The following is a 19,131-nucleotide window of genomic DNA, read 5'->3' as shown; positions in this document are numbered from 1 at the left end:
CTATTTGTAGTTAGATTCCCTTCCAAACACCAACCAATTCACAGCATGGGATCAGTGTTTTTATCATACTAGCCGACTATTGAGGTTGCCATGCAGGTCGCATAACTACAAGTCCTGTGGGGGTTGGGTCAGTGTCATGCTAGGGGATAAGGGAATGATCTAAGAGAAGGAGGTAGGGTAGTGCATGCTTTTATAGATCCTCTTTTGTAATGATTGACCAGGAGATTGCACCTAGAAAGTTCCCCACCAAGTTACATATCCGGGCAAGTTTGTTTATGGATGACCGGCAGTCACCCATGCACAACAGAATACCCGACCTCCAAATGGAGAAGAACTGGAACGAGATAACGAGTAGGGTGGTCACTCTCGCCCAGCAATGGGCCGAGAGGAATCTGTCCCTAAAAGTTCGGGCGGAGGTGGCGAACATGTACGTCGCGTCCATCATCTACTACCGCCTGACCGTCGTACCTTGTCCCGACCCTACCATCACCAAACTACAACGCATTCTCTTCCGCTTCTTGTGGAAAGGATGCGTCCCGATGGTCAGGCGATCCATTTGCTGTCAACACCCGTTAAAAGGAGGACTGGGTGTGCCATGGTTGATGATACGCAGACACGGACACGCGCTGAGACTGCGACACCTCCGGCTCTATGTAGACGACGGTGAACAGGTGTGGTCGCCTTTTGTGAGGCACGCATTCCGCAACTCGTCTCATTACCGAACAACAGTCGTGGATCAAAAAGAGGCCGAGGGGCGAATGGCACGCAAGGAAAGCTAAAGGAGTTGGACAGGAAGTCAAGAAAGGTCCTAACGATGTATGGAACCAATCATCCATGTGCAGGCATTGATAGCCGATACACGAAGAGAGCGACAGGAAGAAAGGGAATGATAAGTGTGTATATATATATATATATATATATATATATATATATATATATATATATATATATATATATAATTATTATTATTTGAGTGAATAAAATCCAAACTTACAAGGGAAAAATTAAATTTAGAAATACTAAATCAAATTTCACACATTATAAGATATATATAAAAAATTAAAATAAAAAAAACAGCTTTTATCAATTCAAAATGAACAATTAAATACATACACCATCTAGAAATTACATATAATAGAAATATAAAATAAATAATAATTAAATGTCAATGCTAAGTAAATTGCAAATATAATAATGATAAAAACGTATATAATAGGTAGAATAGAAATAATATAATATATATATATATATATATATAATATATATATATATATATATATATTATATATAGTATATATAGTATTTTAAGTGTATATGTGATTATGAATGTATATTTTTTCTACGTATGTGGGTTTTATGTGCATCTATGACGTGTCTCATTTATAAAAGCAGAGATTATTTTCTATATCAATCCATAGGCTGGACAAAATCCCTCGTATTTCGTTTGATTTTTAAAAAGTTCAACGAATATAAAATCCCGCTGAGAACATATCAAGAGCCGTGAGTAGATATCTGCCCTCTCTCTCTCTTTCTCCGTACACAGACGCGCGTGCACGCACACATATGCACTGAACATGCGCACACATGCATACACATACACACTCTCACACGCACACATACACACACACACATGCATATTTTTATAAAAAAATGTGAAACGTCAAATAAATAGTGAGGTTTCATGAAATTCAGAGACATTCAACTCCATTTACTGATAGTAACTATTACATAAAACTTTCTTTTTTTAACTTACTGAATTTTTTCTGGTCAATAAAAAGACTGTTCTATCCACTATTTTGTCTTAATATATCCGTCTTATAATTTCCGATTCTGACAGTAAATAAAATCCTACTCAAATATTCACTAATCTTGTGTTTACACACACCACACACACACACCCAACACACACCACACACACACATAAAACCATATGTAATCACACACTTCCTTTTGGTAATATTTTTCTTCTCAACATTTTCGTTTTCCTTTCTGAAAAAGAGATATGCTCGGAACATTAAAAACCCTCTCATTTCCCCCACTTTACCGAGTGTCAAGCTAATATATTTATGTATAATTATATTCTCAAACGCAGGATAATGCTAATAGTATAGCATGAACAGGATAACGTATTCACCTGTTGCCGAAAACTCTGTCGGCGGCCAGATTACGCGTCTTATAAAGCTAGATGTATATAGCCTAACTTTGCAGAAGTATTTGTCGTTCGCGCAGTTTAGCTTAATGGTAAAGCACTTGAAGCGTAATCACAGGGGTGTGAGTTGTAGTCACATAGCTGGCCGCCGACAGATTTTTCTGCAAATTATGGATATTTCATCCGGTTCACGTTATATCATTAGCATTATCCTGCGTTTCAGAATAAAATTATTTCTTTATCTATTTTTCAATACATCTCAACGATTTAAAATCAAACTCAGTTTCTTTCATTTAATGTATGTATATATATATATATATATATATATATATATATATATATATACATCCGGCTTTTGCAGATGGAGCATGACCTTTCAACCGTGACGGGAACATTTAGAGTTGAAGACTGTGGGTAAGCAAATGCTTCTAACACATTTATTCAAATTTATTTGCTTTTGTTCCAAACATTCGATTTTATCGCATGTATTATACGTCACAATAATCAACAGTGTTGTACTTGTGACCCACAATATACTAATTCATACATTCAATGAAATGTTTAAGTGTTTATCCATGTTTTATTATACAAAGGACAAAAAACCATATAAAGATACAGAGAGAACTGTATATATATGTTGTAGATATAGATATATATATAACTATATATATATATATATATATATATATAATATATATATGTATATATATATATACATATATATATATACATAATATATATATCTATATATAATATATGTATATATATATATAATATATATATATATATAATATATATATATATATATATAATATATATATATATATATATATATATATATATACATAAATATATATATACATATATATACATACATACGCATTGAGTCGAAACAGGGGCATCTGAAGAAGGGGAATGTTCCTTGTATTGTTTGTCTTGTACTCTGTTTTTCGTTGTTGAAAAGAGTCCTTTCCTAGTTTGATTTTATGTTTTCTCGTTGTGTTCTACGCTTTTTTGTGGTGTCCTGTACTCATATGTATGTATATATACATATAGATGTAGGTATGTACATATATGTATGTATGTATGCATATGTTTTATTTATTAAATTGCTGTATTTATATATATGTATATAAACATACATATACATCACACATATATATATACCACATATATATACACACACATATATGGGTGTGTATATATATAAATTGTGGTGGCTATCGGCAATTTGAAACCAACAAGGAAATAATTCACAGTCACTAAGTGTGAAAAGAGTGCAGTGAGCACCAGTATTATTAGAAATATTAGTCATAGACTCCTTAGCCACAAAAAGACATATGGTCTGTTTGCATTGACAGTGGGGAGAACATTCCCCACGGTAAGCCAGATGGATTAGATTAGCATGGTAATTTCTTATAGGAAGTTAATACTCATCAGCAATGCTCACTCCATTACGGCTGGTGGAGGCTAACTCACGCCTCTCAGTATCATTGAGAATGCCATAGGAATTAGGGACTGATTTCACAAAATGGCAATGTGAAGATTATAAAATATTGAAGGTAGCTAACACACATTTTAAAACCAACCAGGTAATTATATATATATATATATATATATATATATATATATATATATATATATATATATATAATATATTTATATATATATGTATCTTTCTCACTTTTTTCACTCTTTTACTTGTTTCAGTCATTTGACTGCGGCCATGCTGGAGCACCACCTTTAATCGAGCAAATCGACCCGGGACTTATTCTTTGTAAGCCCAGTCTCTTTTGCCGAACCGCTAAGTGACGGGGAGTACACACAGCCATGCTTGGGAGACAAACACAGACACACAAACACACACACTACACACACACACATATATATACATATATACGACAGGCTTCTTTCAGTTTCCGTCTACCAAATCCACTCACAAGGCATTGGTCGGCCCGGAGCTATAGCAGAAGACACTAGCCCAAGATGCCACGCAGTGGGACTGAACCCGGAACCATGTGGTTGGTTAGCAAGCTACTTACCACACAGCCACTCCTGTATATGTATAAATACATATATAAAGTGTATTCAAAGATTTATGCAGGGAGCGAAGACCTTCATGTGCATTGGACGAATATATTCTTAAGACCAACTTTTAGTCACCCGCTTGTAGTTCGAGCCTCCTTCACTAATTCTGTTCACAACCATACTGAATGCGGTTATTTTAGCTATGATGATTCAATCCTAAGCTATGTTTGAATATACTGATAGAAAGCGATGTGAAAGACAGTGGTGATGGTGGTGGAGCGGAAAGTGATGAAAAGTATTGATGGTGATGGCGTCAGAAGTCTGGATGGCGTGTGTATTGCAGATATGGTGGCGATGGTGGTGGTACTGTTGTTTATCATGAAGCTTTGCAATAAGTTCCGAGTCGACAAATTATATCATTGCTTTGATGAAAATTGTTCATTGCTTGAGAAATATTCATGTTTCATGAAATTTAATATGTACTCAATGCATGGTGTCATTGTTGGACCCAAGGATTAACAGGGCAGCTTTTAAACGAATGTATATATATATATATATATATATATATATATATATATATTCAATGTATGTATATTTCTAGCTAGCTAGCTAGCTACATACATACATACATACCGACATACATGTATGTATTTATTTTTTATTTCAGCTCAAACAGAAATAAAATATTTGCTATTTACTGTATAGTATTTAGCGAAATGACTGAAAGTCAACTGCGGCGCAATATCTCCCAAGTTTTGAACAATTTCCAGGAATTGCTTAACTTAGGAGTTAAGAAAAGCCACATGAAATTCATTGATGAAAGTAAGTATCGTGTTTCTTATTAATTTAATCATCATTACCGTCATAATTAGCTTCATCAATCACCAACCTCTTAGTCGTTGTCGTCATCATCAACCACAGTAGATGATACCAAGCACACAGACTCTTTCCCCCTCTCTCTCTCTCTCTCTCTCTCACACACACACAACTATTTATTTACATTTTCTCAACGCTTGGATAATTTCAAAAAAAAGCATTTTATTTTGCGCTTTTCCGTTTCTTGTCACTACGGAACTGTTTGTCTTTGCTCAGTTTCTTTTTAATTATACCAATTAACCGAGGGCAAAAATGTTTTCTTCTAATTTTGTATAGAAGTAGAAGATGCAGACTCTAATGGGCAGAAAAATTCAAACAATTCCAGTACTTGCTTTAATTCAAACAGGAAAACTATTTAGTGCTGCAAATAATTTTCCTCAGCGAAAATTCATTTCGTACGAAGTGATCAAGTTAATTTTTACATTAGGATCGATAGATACACACAGCTCATACGATTTAAACAGTGTCTAAGGGATATAAGAGAGGAACAAATCATATCCCATTGCCGGAAAAGGATATATTTTCACTTCGTTTCCATTCATTTCATTTCACCATCGCCAAATCAATATAACATCTACCCATTTCTAGCGTACATTAGGTTTTGCGCTTCCGGTCAGTATGTCTAAAGAGTGATCAATATATTGACGAAATTCAACACTAGAGGCCGCGAAACAGACTAGCATTCTGAGTAGTCATATCCCGTAACCAGTTATATATTGCTCGAGAAAATATAAAATATATATATATACATATGCACACACCTCTATTTCTATTTTATTTATTGTTTTTTAAGAATATATAAGAAAAAATATATATATATATAATCTACAGGATCTCAAGTAGTTATGCAGTTTCAATCGGCTAAATTTAATTGAACAATACAAAAATTACATCAATTTAAATGCAATGCCATCTTCAGCTGCATAAATAAAGAAATAGAATTTTAATAAGTAGGACACTTTAATGTAATTTTTCTCAAATATTTGAACAGAGCAAGAATATGGAGAAAATCATATTGTCGCCATTTTAGTTAAGAATAGACTACACTTCCAAGAATTGCATGGAGCCTGGTTGGGTCCTTGTCTTGTAAGGGATTGTAATTCATTTCTAAATCATTTATCTCTTTACAAACTACTAAATGAAAAACTAGAAATCTGTCTATTTTGAATAAATATATATGCTCTCCGTATATGTTTGCAACACTTCATGTATCATTGTCCTCAAATCAGCCAGCAGGTGGTCCAAACAATTTATTTCCAACATTAACTGCTGCTGCTGCTACTACTACTACTACTACTACTACTACTACTACTACTACTACAACTACTACTACTACTACTACTACTACTACTACTACTACTACTACTACTACCACTACTACTACTACTACTAGCTTCTCTTATATCCATGTTTTGGTTCTTTTTCAGTGGTTTGTGATGAAAGCACAACATCAACTAACAATCGAGCTTTCTCTTGGCCAATGACAAAAATAGGAACTACTGCGGAGATCCCATGTCATGGAAATGTAGCCACCAGGCATTGGTTCGTTTGTATTGATTTATTTCTACTCAAAGTTTGAAGTTTTCAGCGCCATCCTATTGTGAGAGAATGTTACTTGGTAGAGCAATAACAGGTTTATAGATTAACAAGATAGAATTAAACGTCTATCGGTTGCAATCTCTTGTCCCAGCATTTTTACATTTTATACATTATTTGATATAATTTAGCCTTGTCCTAACTATCTAGGTTTGCTTTGTCGCCAATATTATACAAAGCTTTCATTTCATTCGTTTTTATGTTCTGAGTTCAAATTCCGCTAAGGTCGACTTTGCCTTTAATTTTTTCGGTTCGATGAAATAAATACCAATTGAGCACTGGGGTTGGTGTAAACGACTTATCCCTTCCCCTGAAATTGCTGGCCTTGTGCCAAAATTTGAAACCAATATTAGACAAGGCTTTATGGTGGAGAGCTAGCGGAATCGTTACCATGCCGGACAAAATGCTTAGCAGCATTTCTTCTGACTTTACATTCTGAGATCAAATGCCACCAGGGTCGACTTTGTCTTTTACCCTTACGGGATCGATAAAATAAGTACCACTGGGGTCTATGTATCGAACTACCCCCCCCCAAATAGCTGCCAAAATTTGAAATCAGCATTATTCAAAGATTTAAAGATTCTTGTAAGTTCCAGAATTTCACAAAATAATTGTAGCAAAGAAAGCACATACCTAGATACAGCCAATAGAACTATCAGTGATTTCTTGTGGTTTCAGGCTAATACTATTTATTCAATTTTATGATTACTGTAGAGCTATATATCTTGCTAGTACATGATGGTCATCCTGGGATTTCACTCATCACAGACTATATAATACGGTCTCTCTTCTCTCATTTCTACCACGTCATTCCACAGGTTAAGCATCTAAATTGTTCCTCCCAGAGGCTGAGCTTTATTAGTTTTAAGACAAGACCAACTGGTGGAATCACTCAAATCTGTGCATATGTAGGAAAATATACATAAATCCATTGCTGCCGCTGTTGCTACTGATGTCTATGGTGGCGAAATATTAGCAACTAATTCCCCCATTCAACTTGAACTAACAACTTGGCTCCTTAATTCTGCATCACTTACACCGTTCCAACTAATCTTGTATTGAATAATCATAAAAACAAGAAATTATTGTAAATAAAAACAGATGCAGGAATATTGTTTTTATATCTGAACTCTAGTTAGAAAATATTTGACATTAGTTTTGAGGATAGGGGTCAGGAGTAAATAATAGATTTCTCCCCCAAATGCAAGACACCATTTATCCTTCTTTCACTAAATTATGAGTTCAAATCACGACCAGTTCGAAGGTTTCTTATATTCCTCTGAGACTGATGAAATTCTCCTCAGAATGAATAAACTCGACTGACAATATTTAACATTTATTTTTTCAGTTCTTCCAGAACGATGGGGCATCCAGAAATGGCATCAAGTCAAAACCTGTCATCACAAAAGTGTTCACCGTTTACTGGTATCTGGCAAGAACCAGACATGTCTCAATGTTACAATGCAGAACAGAGCAAAGGCATTGATGATGGTGAGCGAGCAAATTATTTTTAAATGACTTTTACAGTAGTAGAAGTAGCAGGATGAGAAGAAGTAATTTTTGTGAGTGACTTTCTGTCTGTTTAAATACGACCACTCTGGTGGGGGTGGGGGTGGTGAGTGTGTATGTGTATGTCTTTCTATGTCTGTTCCATTATGACTGTCCTGTGTGTGTGTGTGTGTGTTTGTAATTACAATGATTTATCAAAAGGTAATGCAACCTATTCTCCCGTTTGAGTCCTCCAGGAATGTGTCCATCTCGTTCAACGGCAAATCATTTGACTCATTTATGGAAACGTTATTAAAGAATTTATTACTTTGGAGGGTTGAGTTCATTATTGTAATATCGTTAAAAGCACGTTTTCGTAAACATTCTGCAGACAGGCTGAGTAGATAGAGAAGCAGAAATAACAACAGGGATATTACTGGTACATACCTCTTTGCATACATTACGTTGGAGCGGTGGTTGTAGAATCTTCAAATATTCAATGACATACCCTACATATCTGTTTGTCATAGAATATAAGCAATTTATTTCTCTCAAATGTTACTATGGCACTGTCAAATTGAATAGATTTTCATATGCATTTAGTGATGTGATGATTTCAATTTCTCATTAGACCATTATGAAAACTTATCACTATTAATCCTTAAATTAGGCGGTAAGCTGGCAGAATCGTTAGCAGAGCGGGAGAAATGCTTTGCAGTACTTCGTCTGTCTTTACGTTCTGAGTTCAAATTCCGCCAAGATTGACTTTGCTTTTCATAATTTCTGTGTCGATAAAATAAGCGCAAGTTGAGCTCTGGGTCAATGTAATCAACTTAACCCCCTACACCGAATCGGCTGGTCACGTACCAATGTCTGAAACCTGTATTATTCCGTTTATTATGCTCTTTTATTTACACGATTTTTTCATTTCATGTTCATTTCATTCATCGTTTACAATGCCCTCTCCCCCCACACACACACTCCCTCTCTCTCTCTCACTCACACTCACACTCACACACAGATGGAATCAAACACCACGACATGAAGGAAAAGAGAAAAAGAGAGCACTTTTGGCGAGTGAGCAAAATATTGGTTTGAAAGCTGGAAAACTGAAGTGGACAGAGAAGCTAAAGGAGATGGACAGGAAGTCAAGAAAGGTCCTAACGATGTATGGAGCCCATCATCCACGTGCAGACATTGATCGCCGATACACGAAGAGAACGAATGGAGAAAGAAGACTGACAGTTGTGCGTATCGAACTCGAGGGCTTAATGTGATACCGAACCCAAAGTAAGGAAACCTTGCTAGTGACAGTTAGGAATGAGGGAGTATTGAAAGCAGGAAAAACGAAGGAAGAAATTCAAAAAGAAATGAAAAGGAATGACGCAAGAAGGGAGTACATAATCAATTTCCATATAACAAAAAATAGGTGGGATTGGCTGATGAAAGGAATTCTAAAGAAAGAGACCGAGAACACTATATTGGCAGCGCAAGAGTAAGCTTTGGCCACAAACTGGAGGGTCGACATTAGAATGAGCAAGTGTCCAGGAACTCCCACAATGCAAGCCTCAAGGAACTCCTACAAAACCTCTGATAAAGAGAAATAATAATCAAAATAAATAAATTTGACAAAATCTAATAAGTTGCTGAAAATATGTGGAGCTCAACATCCGAAAGCAGATATCAACCAACTGTAATTAAGGAAAGACCAGACTGGGAGATGCTTAATAGCAGTAGAAGAACGTATAGAGATGGAAAAAAAGCTTAGCCGAGTATTTACAATGTGGCACAGAAAAACTACTAAAGACTGAATAAAAAGGCAGGTAAAAGCAGACTTCTCTTGCTATAATTCTAATGAAAAGGCCTGAAAGTGTGAAAAGTGCAGAAACTGTGTCCAAAAAGCCTAAATTAAGCGACGCGAGAGAGAAAAGGCCCCAGTACTTATTCTTTGTAAGCCTAGTATTTATTCTATCGGTCTCTTTTGCCGAACCGCTAAGTTACAGGGTCGTAAACACACCAGCATCGGTTGTCAAGCGATGTTGGAGGGGGGGGACAAAAACAGACACAAACATACACACATACACACACATAGATATATATACATATACATATATACGACAGGCTTCTTTCAGTTTCCGTCTACCAAATCCACTCACAATGTTTTGGTCGGTCCGAGGCTTAAGTAGAAAGACACTTGCCCAAGTACCACGCAGGTTCTTCCTGAAATTTCAATTGAAAGCGATTCTCCTTCCAAACGCTAATATCCCTCTTCCTTGCACACATTGTATCCCTCGTACACAGGGTAATCAAATTAATAAAACCGCTTTAGATATTTCTTTTGCGTTCTATTTTACTGTGCTTTTATTATTGTCATTTTCCTTGTAACTGTAGGCTTTTTGTTTCGAAACCCATAAAAATGGCCATTGGATGGTTTTGTGTTGCTGGAAAGGAACAATCATATTCTAATACATATGTCTGCATGTGTGGGCATGGTTGCATATATATATGTATATATATATATATATATATATATATATATATATATATATATATATATGCGTAGTAGTGGGTGTGTGGTAAGTAGATTGCTTACGAACCATATGGTCCCGGGTTCAGTCCCACTGCGTGGTACCTTGGGCAAGTGTCTTCTGCTATAACCTCAGGCCGACCAAAGCCTTGTGAGTGGATTTGGTAGACGGAAATTGAAAGAAGCCTGTCGTATATATGTATATGTATATATATCTATGTGTGTGTATGTGTGTATATGTTTGTGTCTGTTTTTGCCCCCCCTTCAACATCGCTTGACAACCGATGCTGGTGTGTTTACGACCCTGTAACTTAGCGGTTCGGCAAAAGAGACCGATAGAATAAATACTAGGCTTACAAAGAATAAGTACTGGGGTCGATTTGCTCGACTAAACGCGGTGCTCCAGCATGGCCACAGTCAAATGACTGAAACAAATAAAAGAGTAAAAAGAGTAAAGAGTATATATGAATCTTTAGTCAAATATATTCAATGAGAATATTACATACTGAATATATATTGAGTGCTCTATTGTATCAAAGTGTTAATATTATTAAGGTATTTATATATTTAATGCGAGCGATTATATATATTTTTAAATAATATGTTATTATTAATATTAAGAATTCAATATCAGAAAACTTCACAGAAAGATATACACGTGTGAAAAAAAATGGTTGTATTAAAAATATATAAATAAATAAATATAAATATTTATAAAAATATATGTATATATGTATACGTATAAATATATAATGTATATGACAGTTTATAAGTTTTGAATTAAATATTTAAACCTTTTTTACGATCGTTTCACAGAAGTGCTGTCCCTATAATGAAATCCTATATTGGATACGTGTACGTGCACATAGATGCAAATAATGTTTCTAAATGTATATTATATGTATATATATATATATATATTATATATATATATATATATATATATATATATATATATATATATATATATATATATATAATACAATATTATATGTTTACTTATGTATAATATGAATATAAACTTATATATATATATATGTACGTATGTATGCAAATGTGGCTGATTTGCATATATGTATATATAAATAGATGAGTGTATTTTTACCTTGTTAACGATTAACACGGAAAAAATAATAAATAGTTACCAGGGTAGCAAAATCTCTCAAGTAAAGATGTTGTAACTCCTTGTTTATAAAGGTAGAAACTTCGTGTTTACGTTGAATATTTTGAATAATATATGAATAAATAAATGGAGTTTAACGCAGGTGTAATCAAATATTTTTACTTTCGACACATGTTTCGACAATTCCACTGTTACTATTCAAAAGAATAAATGAAAGAATGCAATCTTCTCTTCAGGAAGGTGAAAAAAGCGAAACTTGTCAATAAGACATTTTAGCAAAAAATGATGGATTTGTAGAGTGATAGACAGCACGCTATTAATATTGTTAAAAAAAACGTTATATGATATAACGTCATAAGTAGCTAACAGAAAGAGTAGGGATACCCATAGTGAATGTTAAATATAAAGGAAATTAAAGTTTGAATTATATATAATTATAGAGACTACTTATATGCACTAAATGTACGTTTCTGCCAATGCTTACATCTGTATGCTCGCTCTATAACCGTGCTTACTAGAGTATTTTTAGAAAAAATAATGAAAAATAGCTCAGAATTGCAGAGAAGACAGAATTTCTTGCCTTTGTCATATGGTATCGAAATTGAGAGAATCAACCATTCTAACTGAAATTGTTCATATATATACATATATATATATATACACACACATATATATATATATATATATATATATATATATATATATATAAGTACATGAACTGTGTATGTGGTACACATGCATTTATATATGTGTTTATACATGTAGATGCAGATGTATTAATGTGAGTCTGTATGTTCGTATATATAATATATTTATTTATAGTATTTTTAAGTGTATATGTGATTATGAATGTATATTTTTATCTACGTATGTGGGTTTTATGTGCATCTATGACGTGTGTCTCATTTATAAATACAGCAATTATTTCTATATCAATCCATAGGCTGGACCAAATCCTTCGCATTTCGTTTGATTTTAAAATCTTTCAACGAATATAAAAAACCTGCTGAGAACATATCAAGAGCCGTGAGTAGATATCTGTCTCTTCTTTCTCCGAACACACACACACGCGCGCGCTGAACACGCGCACACATGCATACACTCACACACACACACACATGCATATTTTATACAAGAAATGCAAAACGTCAATTTAAATAGTGAGTGAGCTCAATACGTTTCGTAGATAGTGATATCGATTTTGTTATGATCAGTATTTTGTTTAGCCTGATCAGCTTAAACACATAAATACATACATATGTAAAATGATTTCCTTATCTGTATCTTTTTATACTTCTCAAAGCTTTTAAATCAAACTTGTTTCTTGAATTTAATGTATGCATATATATATATACACATCTGGCTTTTGCAGATGGAGCATGAGTTTTTAACGTGACTGGAAAATTCCGAGTTGAATATCCTGGGTAAGCAAAAGCTTCTAACACATTTATTCAAATTTATTTTGTTTTGTTCCAAACATTCGATTTTATCGCATGTATTAGACGTCACCATAATCAACTGTTTTACTTGTGACCCACAATATACTAATTCGTACCTTCGACGAAATGCTTAAGTGTTTTTATCAATGTTTTATTTACAAAGGACAAACCAACCCATATAAAGATAAAGAGAGAACTGTGTAATATTATATATATATATATATATATATATATATATATATATATATATATATATATAATCTAATAATAATTTAACATTACTTGAAAAGGTAGTGGGTAGCGAACTTCTTCACTACTTCAGGGAGTGACGACCCTGCCTGACACGAGTTCCGGGCTCCGGCTGACAGTACCCGGTATGGGCCCCTATCCAGGGTTACGGAACGGAAACAACCTTCAAAGAAATCCGGAGTGGAGCCCCGAAGGCGGTCTAGTGTTCGACTCGACACTCTTCCGGCAGCTCCTGCAACCAAGCTGGTGCCAAACGTAATGCACTGCACTCCTTTGGACTACATCAGCAAGGTCGAGAGAGGAAACCTGACGATTGGGCTACCCAGGACTTTCTTATCTATAGCCCAGGCTTGCGCAAAACTGGAGAGGACACTTCAGTGCTGCTGTAAAAAGCTGTAAAACAACACGGAGGTAACAGTCACGAGTGATAAGTCTATTCAGATTGGCGTAAAATATTGGCGCTACGGTTACCTCTGACGGTGGGAGGGACCTCCGTGTCCTATTGGTTAGCTACTGCCCACCTCAAGCTGGGCAGCCCCCAGTTAATAAGGTGCTGACCCGCCACAGGTCGCCTGCTTCATTGGGTGCTTGAAGCTAAAGTATGACTTGAAAAGCGGCCTGCAACCTCTGCACCAGGCAAACAACTAAAAGTCAAGAAAACACCAGTTGTGCGGTTGGCAAGTTGGAATGTCAGGACCATGTGCCCTGGAATATCTGATGATCTACTCAGGGTTGAAGACACAAGGAAAACGGCCATCATTGACCGTGAACTAAAGAGCTCAACATAGATATTGCTGGGCTGCAGGAGACAAGTCTCCCCTCGAACGGCAAACTCAAAGAGCAGGATTTCACCTCCTTTTGGCAGGAAGCGATCCAGAAGAACCTCGTCAGCATGGCGTTGGCTTTGCAGTGAGAAACTCATTACTCTCCTCAATAGAACCACCATCAGGAGGCACTGAGCGTATCCCCTCACTGCGCCTCTCGACTTCTTCTGGCTCAGTACATCTACTCAGCATCTCTACTCTCACTTTCTACAGCTCAGAGGAGACCAGTACCAGTTCTACAAAGATCTCAACTGTGTCATAGAAAATATACCAACGACTGAAAATATCTACCTTCTGGGGGATTTTAACGCTCGCGTGGGATCTGACCATGATTCGTGCCCATTTGTGTTGGACACTTTGGTATTGGCAACATGAATGACAATGGTCAGAGACTACTCGTATTCTGCACATACCACAACCTGTGCATCACAAACACATTCTTTACCAACAAGCCTTCCCACAAGGCATCTTGGAGACATCCAAGATCTCACCACTGCTCATCAGCTGGATCTCATCATTACACGGAGATCCTTTCTGAATTCTACTCTATTGACCCGCAGTTACCACAGCGCGGATTGTGACACAGACCACTCACTAATTAGAAGTAGGGTGAGGATTCTGCCCTAAAAAGTCCATCGCTTCAAGAAAGTGGGCCGACCACGCATTAACACTGCCAGAACCTCGGAACCTACACTGCGAAAATGTTTTGCTGCTTCTATCAAAGTTGCCCTCAGTAGCTGCCCAACCTCCTCTGCTGAAAGTAGGTGGAACTATATCAGGGAAGCTTTGTATACGAATCAATAGATACTTTCGGCATGAGAGAAAGGTAAACCCAGATTCGTTCAATGCTGGGCTCTCAGAGCTGGAGCCAGTTATCGAAGCAAAGGTGTGCAGCTCTGATGCAATACAAGAGTGAATCTTCTACAAAGTCCCTCGAAGAACTCAGAAAGGCACGAAATAAAACCCAACTGACAGCCAGACGCTGTGCAAATGGGTATTGGCAGGAAATCTGTCAGAGTATCCAGTCAGCTGCTGACAGTGGCGACACCTGTGGGATGTATGTATGCCGGTTTGAAGAAGGCCCTCGGTCCATCCGCAACCAAGTCAGCCCCTCTGGAGATCTCATCACGGATCAAGGCAACAAATGGATAGATGGGTGGAGCACTACCAGGATCTCTACTCACGGGAGACTACAGTGGCTGAGTGCAGTCGAGAGTCTCAAGATCTTGCCAGTCATGTGCGAACTTGACAGTCCGCCATCTATAGCAGAGCTCACCAAGGCTGTTAACTTCCTAGCAAGAACTAAGTCTCCGGGAAAAGACGGCACCCCCCCGCAGATATCATCAAAGCCGGTAAAAACCCCATCCTGCTTCGGCATCTTCATGAGCTTCTGTGTCAGTGCTGGGAAGAGGGTACAGTCCCTCAGGATATGCGGGATGCTAACACCATTACGCTTTTCAAAAACAAAGGTGACCGTGGTGATTGTAACAATTACCGTGGTATATCTCTTCTAAGCACTGTTGGAAAGACCTTTGCCCGCGTTATCCTGGCCAGGCTACAACTACTTGCTTCTCGTATCTATCCGGAATCGCAGTGTGGCTTTAGAAGAAGCAGATCAACTATCGATATGATATTCTCCGTACGCCAACTTCAGGAGAGTCCAGAGAGCAGAAAATGCCATTATATATGGCCTTCATTGATCTAACAAAGGCTTTTGACTCGGTAAGCAGAACAGGCTTCTTAATCCTGCTCCAAAAAATCGGATGTCCCCAAAGCTGCTGAGGATCATCAAGTCTTTCCATGATGACATGCAAGGCACCATACAGCACAAACGGTTCAACATCAGCCGCCTTCCAAATAAAAAACGGGGTAAAGCAAGGTTGTGTCCTCGCTCCTACATTTTTTGGCATCTTCTTCTCGCTCTTACTTTCACAAGCCTTTCAGACATCAGATGATGGAGTGTTTTTCTGCACAGTAGAAGTGACGGGAACTGTTCAATCTCTCGCGCCTGTGTGCCAAGACCAAAATCAGAAACGTCCTGATCAAGGAGATGCTATTTGCTGATGATGCCGCTCTGGTAATCACACACAGAAGAAGCCCTCCAAAGGTTCATTGACTGTTTTGAGCAAGCATGTAACGACTTTGGCTTAGCTATCATCCTTAAGAAGACCAACATCATGGGTCAGGCTACATCGGACATCCCAACATACATATTGGAGACCACAGATTACAAGAGGTGGAGAAGTTTGCCTATCTGGACTCTATCGTCACCTACAACCTATCCCTTGACGCTGAGCTCAATATACGCATTGGAAAACAGCTGCTGCGATGGCCCAACTCTCCAAACGGGCTTGGGACAACAATAAGCTGATGAAGACCACGAAAATGAAATCTACCACCTGCATGTTACTCAGCACTCTACTGTATGGAAGTGAGACTTGGACGCTATAACACACACCAAGAGCCTCACCTAAACATCTTTCATTCACCTGCGCTGCCTCCGAAAAATCCCCGCATCAAATGGCAGAATCATATCCCCAACAAAGATGTCCTCAGCAAGCAGGAATACGGTAAGCCAGATGGATTAGATTAGCATGGTAATTCTTATAAGAAGTTAATACTCATCAGCAATGCTCACATCCATTACGCTTGTGGAGGTTAGCTCACGCCTGTCAATATCTTTCAGAATGACATAAAAATGAGTGATTGATTTCACAAAATGGCAATGTGAAGATTATATATAATTAAGGTGCTAATAAGCAATTTAAAACCAACCAGGAATTACCATATATATATATATAATATAAATGTATATAAAAATTTATACACGGAGGGAAGACCACCATGTGGATTTCTTACATGCTAAAGAGGGCAAGCCACGGTACTGGACGAATATGTTCTTAACACTAACTTTTAGGCACCCGCTTGTAGTTCTAGCCTTCTTCACTAATTCTGTTCTCAACCATACTGAATGCGGTTATTTTACCTATGATGATCCAATCCTAAGCTATATTTGAATATAGAAATAATTGAAACAAAACAATTAATCTCTTTAAGTGTTCAAAGTCAACTGCGGCGCAATATCTCCCAAGTTTTGAACAATTCCAGGCATTGCTCAACATGAATTTGCTTGATGAAAGTAAGTAATCGTGTTTCTTCATTTTCTAACACCATTACCGTCATAATTAGCTTCATCAATCACCATACCATCCTCTTTGTCGTTGTCGTCATCATCAACCACAACGGATGATACCTTAGGACACCCACGCGTGCACGCAAGCGCACAGACTCTCCCCCCTCTCTCTCATACATACAACTATTTCATTACATTTTCTCAAAGCTTGGATAATTTCAAAAATCAGCATTTATTTTGCGCTTTCCGTTTTGTCCTACGGAACTGTTTGTCTTTGCTCAGTTTCTTTTTAATTATAGCAATTATCCGAGGGCAAAAATGTTTTCTCCTTATTTTGTATAGAAGTAGAAGATGCAGACTCTACTGGGCAGAATAATTCACACAATTCCAGTACTTTCTTTAATTCAAACAGGAAAAATATTTAGTGCTGCAAATAATTTTCCTCGGCGAAAATTCATTTTGTTCGAAGTGATCATATTAATTTTTGAATTAGGATCGATAGATACACACACAGCTCATACGCTTTAACTCATCTCTAAGAGATATAAAAGAGGAATAAATCACATCCCATTGCCGAACAATGATATAATATTTTTCACTCCGTTTCCATTCATTTCATTTTACCACTCCCAAATCAATATAAAGTCTATTTCCAGCATAAAAGAGGTTTATGCACATCCGGTCAGTATGTCTAAGTAGTGGTCAATATTGAGGAAATGCAACAATAGAGGCCGCGAAACAGACAGTAGCATTTTTACTAGTCAAATCCCGTAACAAATTATATATTGCTCGGGAAAATGTAAAAATATATATACATATACACACACATATTTCGGGATGGTCATTTTATTTATTATTTTAAAAAATATAAATCAATAAATATATGAGTGCATATATATATTGTGTGCCCAGGTAGAGTATACGGGGATCTCTACGTACAACAGTGTTCGGGCAAACAGATCACATTGGCATAATTTGAAGAATGCTGTCAAAGTAGTTTCTCATGGATTCAGTTCTACGTTTCGAGCATTGTCTTCTGTGAAATATACACGCTGGCCATTTTCAAGATGTGCAGATAGATTTTAAGAAAGTGTTTCTACATGTAAACAGGATGTGACCTTTGTGTTGACAGTGTATTTGTCTAAAAGAACAGTTCTTCCATCAGCGCTTGTCAATTGGCTGAAGTAACATGAAAGGCATCGTCATTCATGGTATATTCGTGAATAAGTCACAAACTGAAATACGTTGATCTATTGTTTAGGGAAATATTATTTACTTGTTTAAGGGTTGTACTGGATACATAGCGAAAACAGCTCTAACAGTTCGAATAGTAAGAAATAAAACATATATATATATATACAAATTAATACTATCCGGTAATTAATGTGCTTAAACTTTTATATTTTTATTTTTTTTCATTATGTTTCCAGGTTCAAGTACTGGTAATGGAACAGAGGATAGAACAGCAGAGAACAAACAAACTTTGAGTGTGAAAATCGAAAAAGAGCCTCCAAGAATCGTCTTTGCTGATATTTTATGCTATAAAACGATATTTTCTGCATATATAATACAAAATAAAATTTTCTCCATATATAATATAAAATTATATTTTCTCCTATATAATATGAAATAATATTTTCTCCATATATAATATAAAATATTCTTTCCTTGTAACGACACTATAATTGTACTTTGAATA

At 36.5% G+C, this 19,131-nt stretch overlaps 1 protein-coding gene across 1 annotated transcript; it reads left to right on the top strand.

Annotated features, from left to right (window-relative positions):
- The first annotated feature begins 1,483 nt into the window (after positions 1-1,483).
- On the top strand, positions 1,484-18,902 carry LOC115231134. The gene is made up of 9 exons (XM_029801218.2): positions 1,484-1,500; positions 2,511-2,563; positions 4,845-4,999; positions 6,481-6,595; positions 7,998-8,140; positions 12,731-12,813; positions 13,160-13,211; positions 17,357-17,438; positions 18,863-18,902. The coding sequence occupies exons 2-7, from the start codon at positions 2,511-2,513 to the stop codon at positions 13,181-13,183; spliced, it is 573 nt and encodes a 190-aa protein (XP_029657078.1). The 5' UTR covers positions 1,484-1,500; the 3' UTR covers positions 13,184-13,211; positions 17,357-17,438; positions 18,863-18,902.
- Positions 18,903-19,131: the final 229 nt, after the last annotated feature.

This window comes from Octopus sinensis, unplaced genomic scaffold, assembly GCF_006345805.1.
Source record: "Octopus sinensis unplaced genomic scaffold, ASM634580v1 Contig17530, whole genome shotgun sequence".
Taxonomy (NCBI): Eukaryota; Metazoa; Mollusca; class Cephalopoda; order Octopoda; family Octopodidae; genus Octopus; species Octopus sinensis.
Note: the sequence above shows the minus strand (reverse complement) of the source record. Positions and strands in the feature narration are given on the sequence as shown.

Coding starts and splice junctions, on each gene's coding strand:
- LOC115231134 (XM_029801218.2), top strand. CDS start 2,511: ATGGAGCATGACCTTTCAACCGTGACGGGAACATTTAGAGTTGAAGAC. Junction 5,000..6,480: donor CATGAAATTCATTGATGAAA/GTAAGTATCGTG, acceptor GTTCTTTTTCAG/TGGTTTGTGATGAAAGCACA. Junction 12,814..13,159: donor CTGAGAACATATCAAGAGCC/GTGAGTAGATAT, acceptor TGGCTTTTGCAG/ATGGAGCATGAGTTTTTAAC.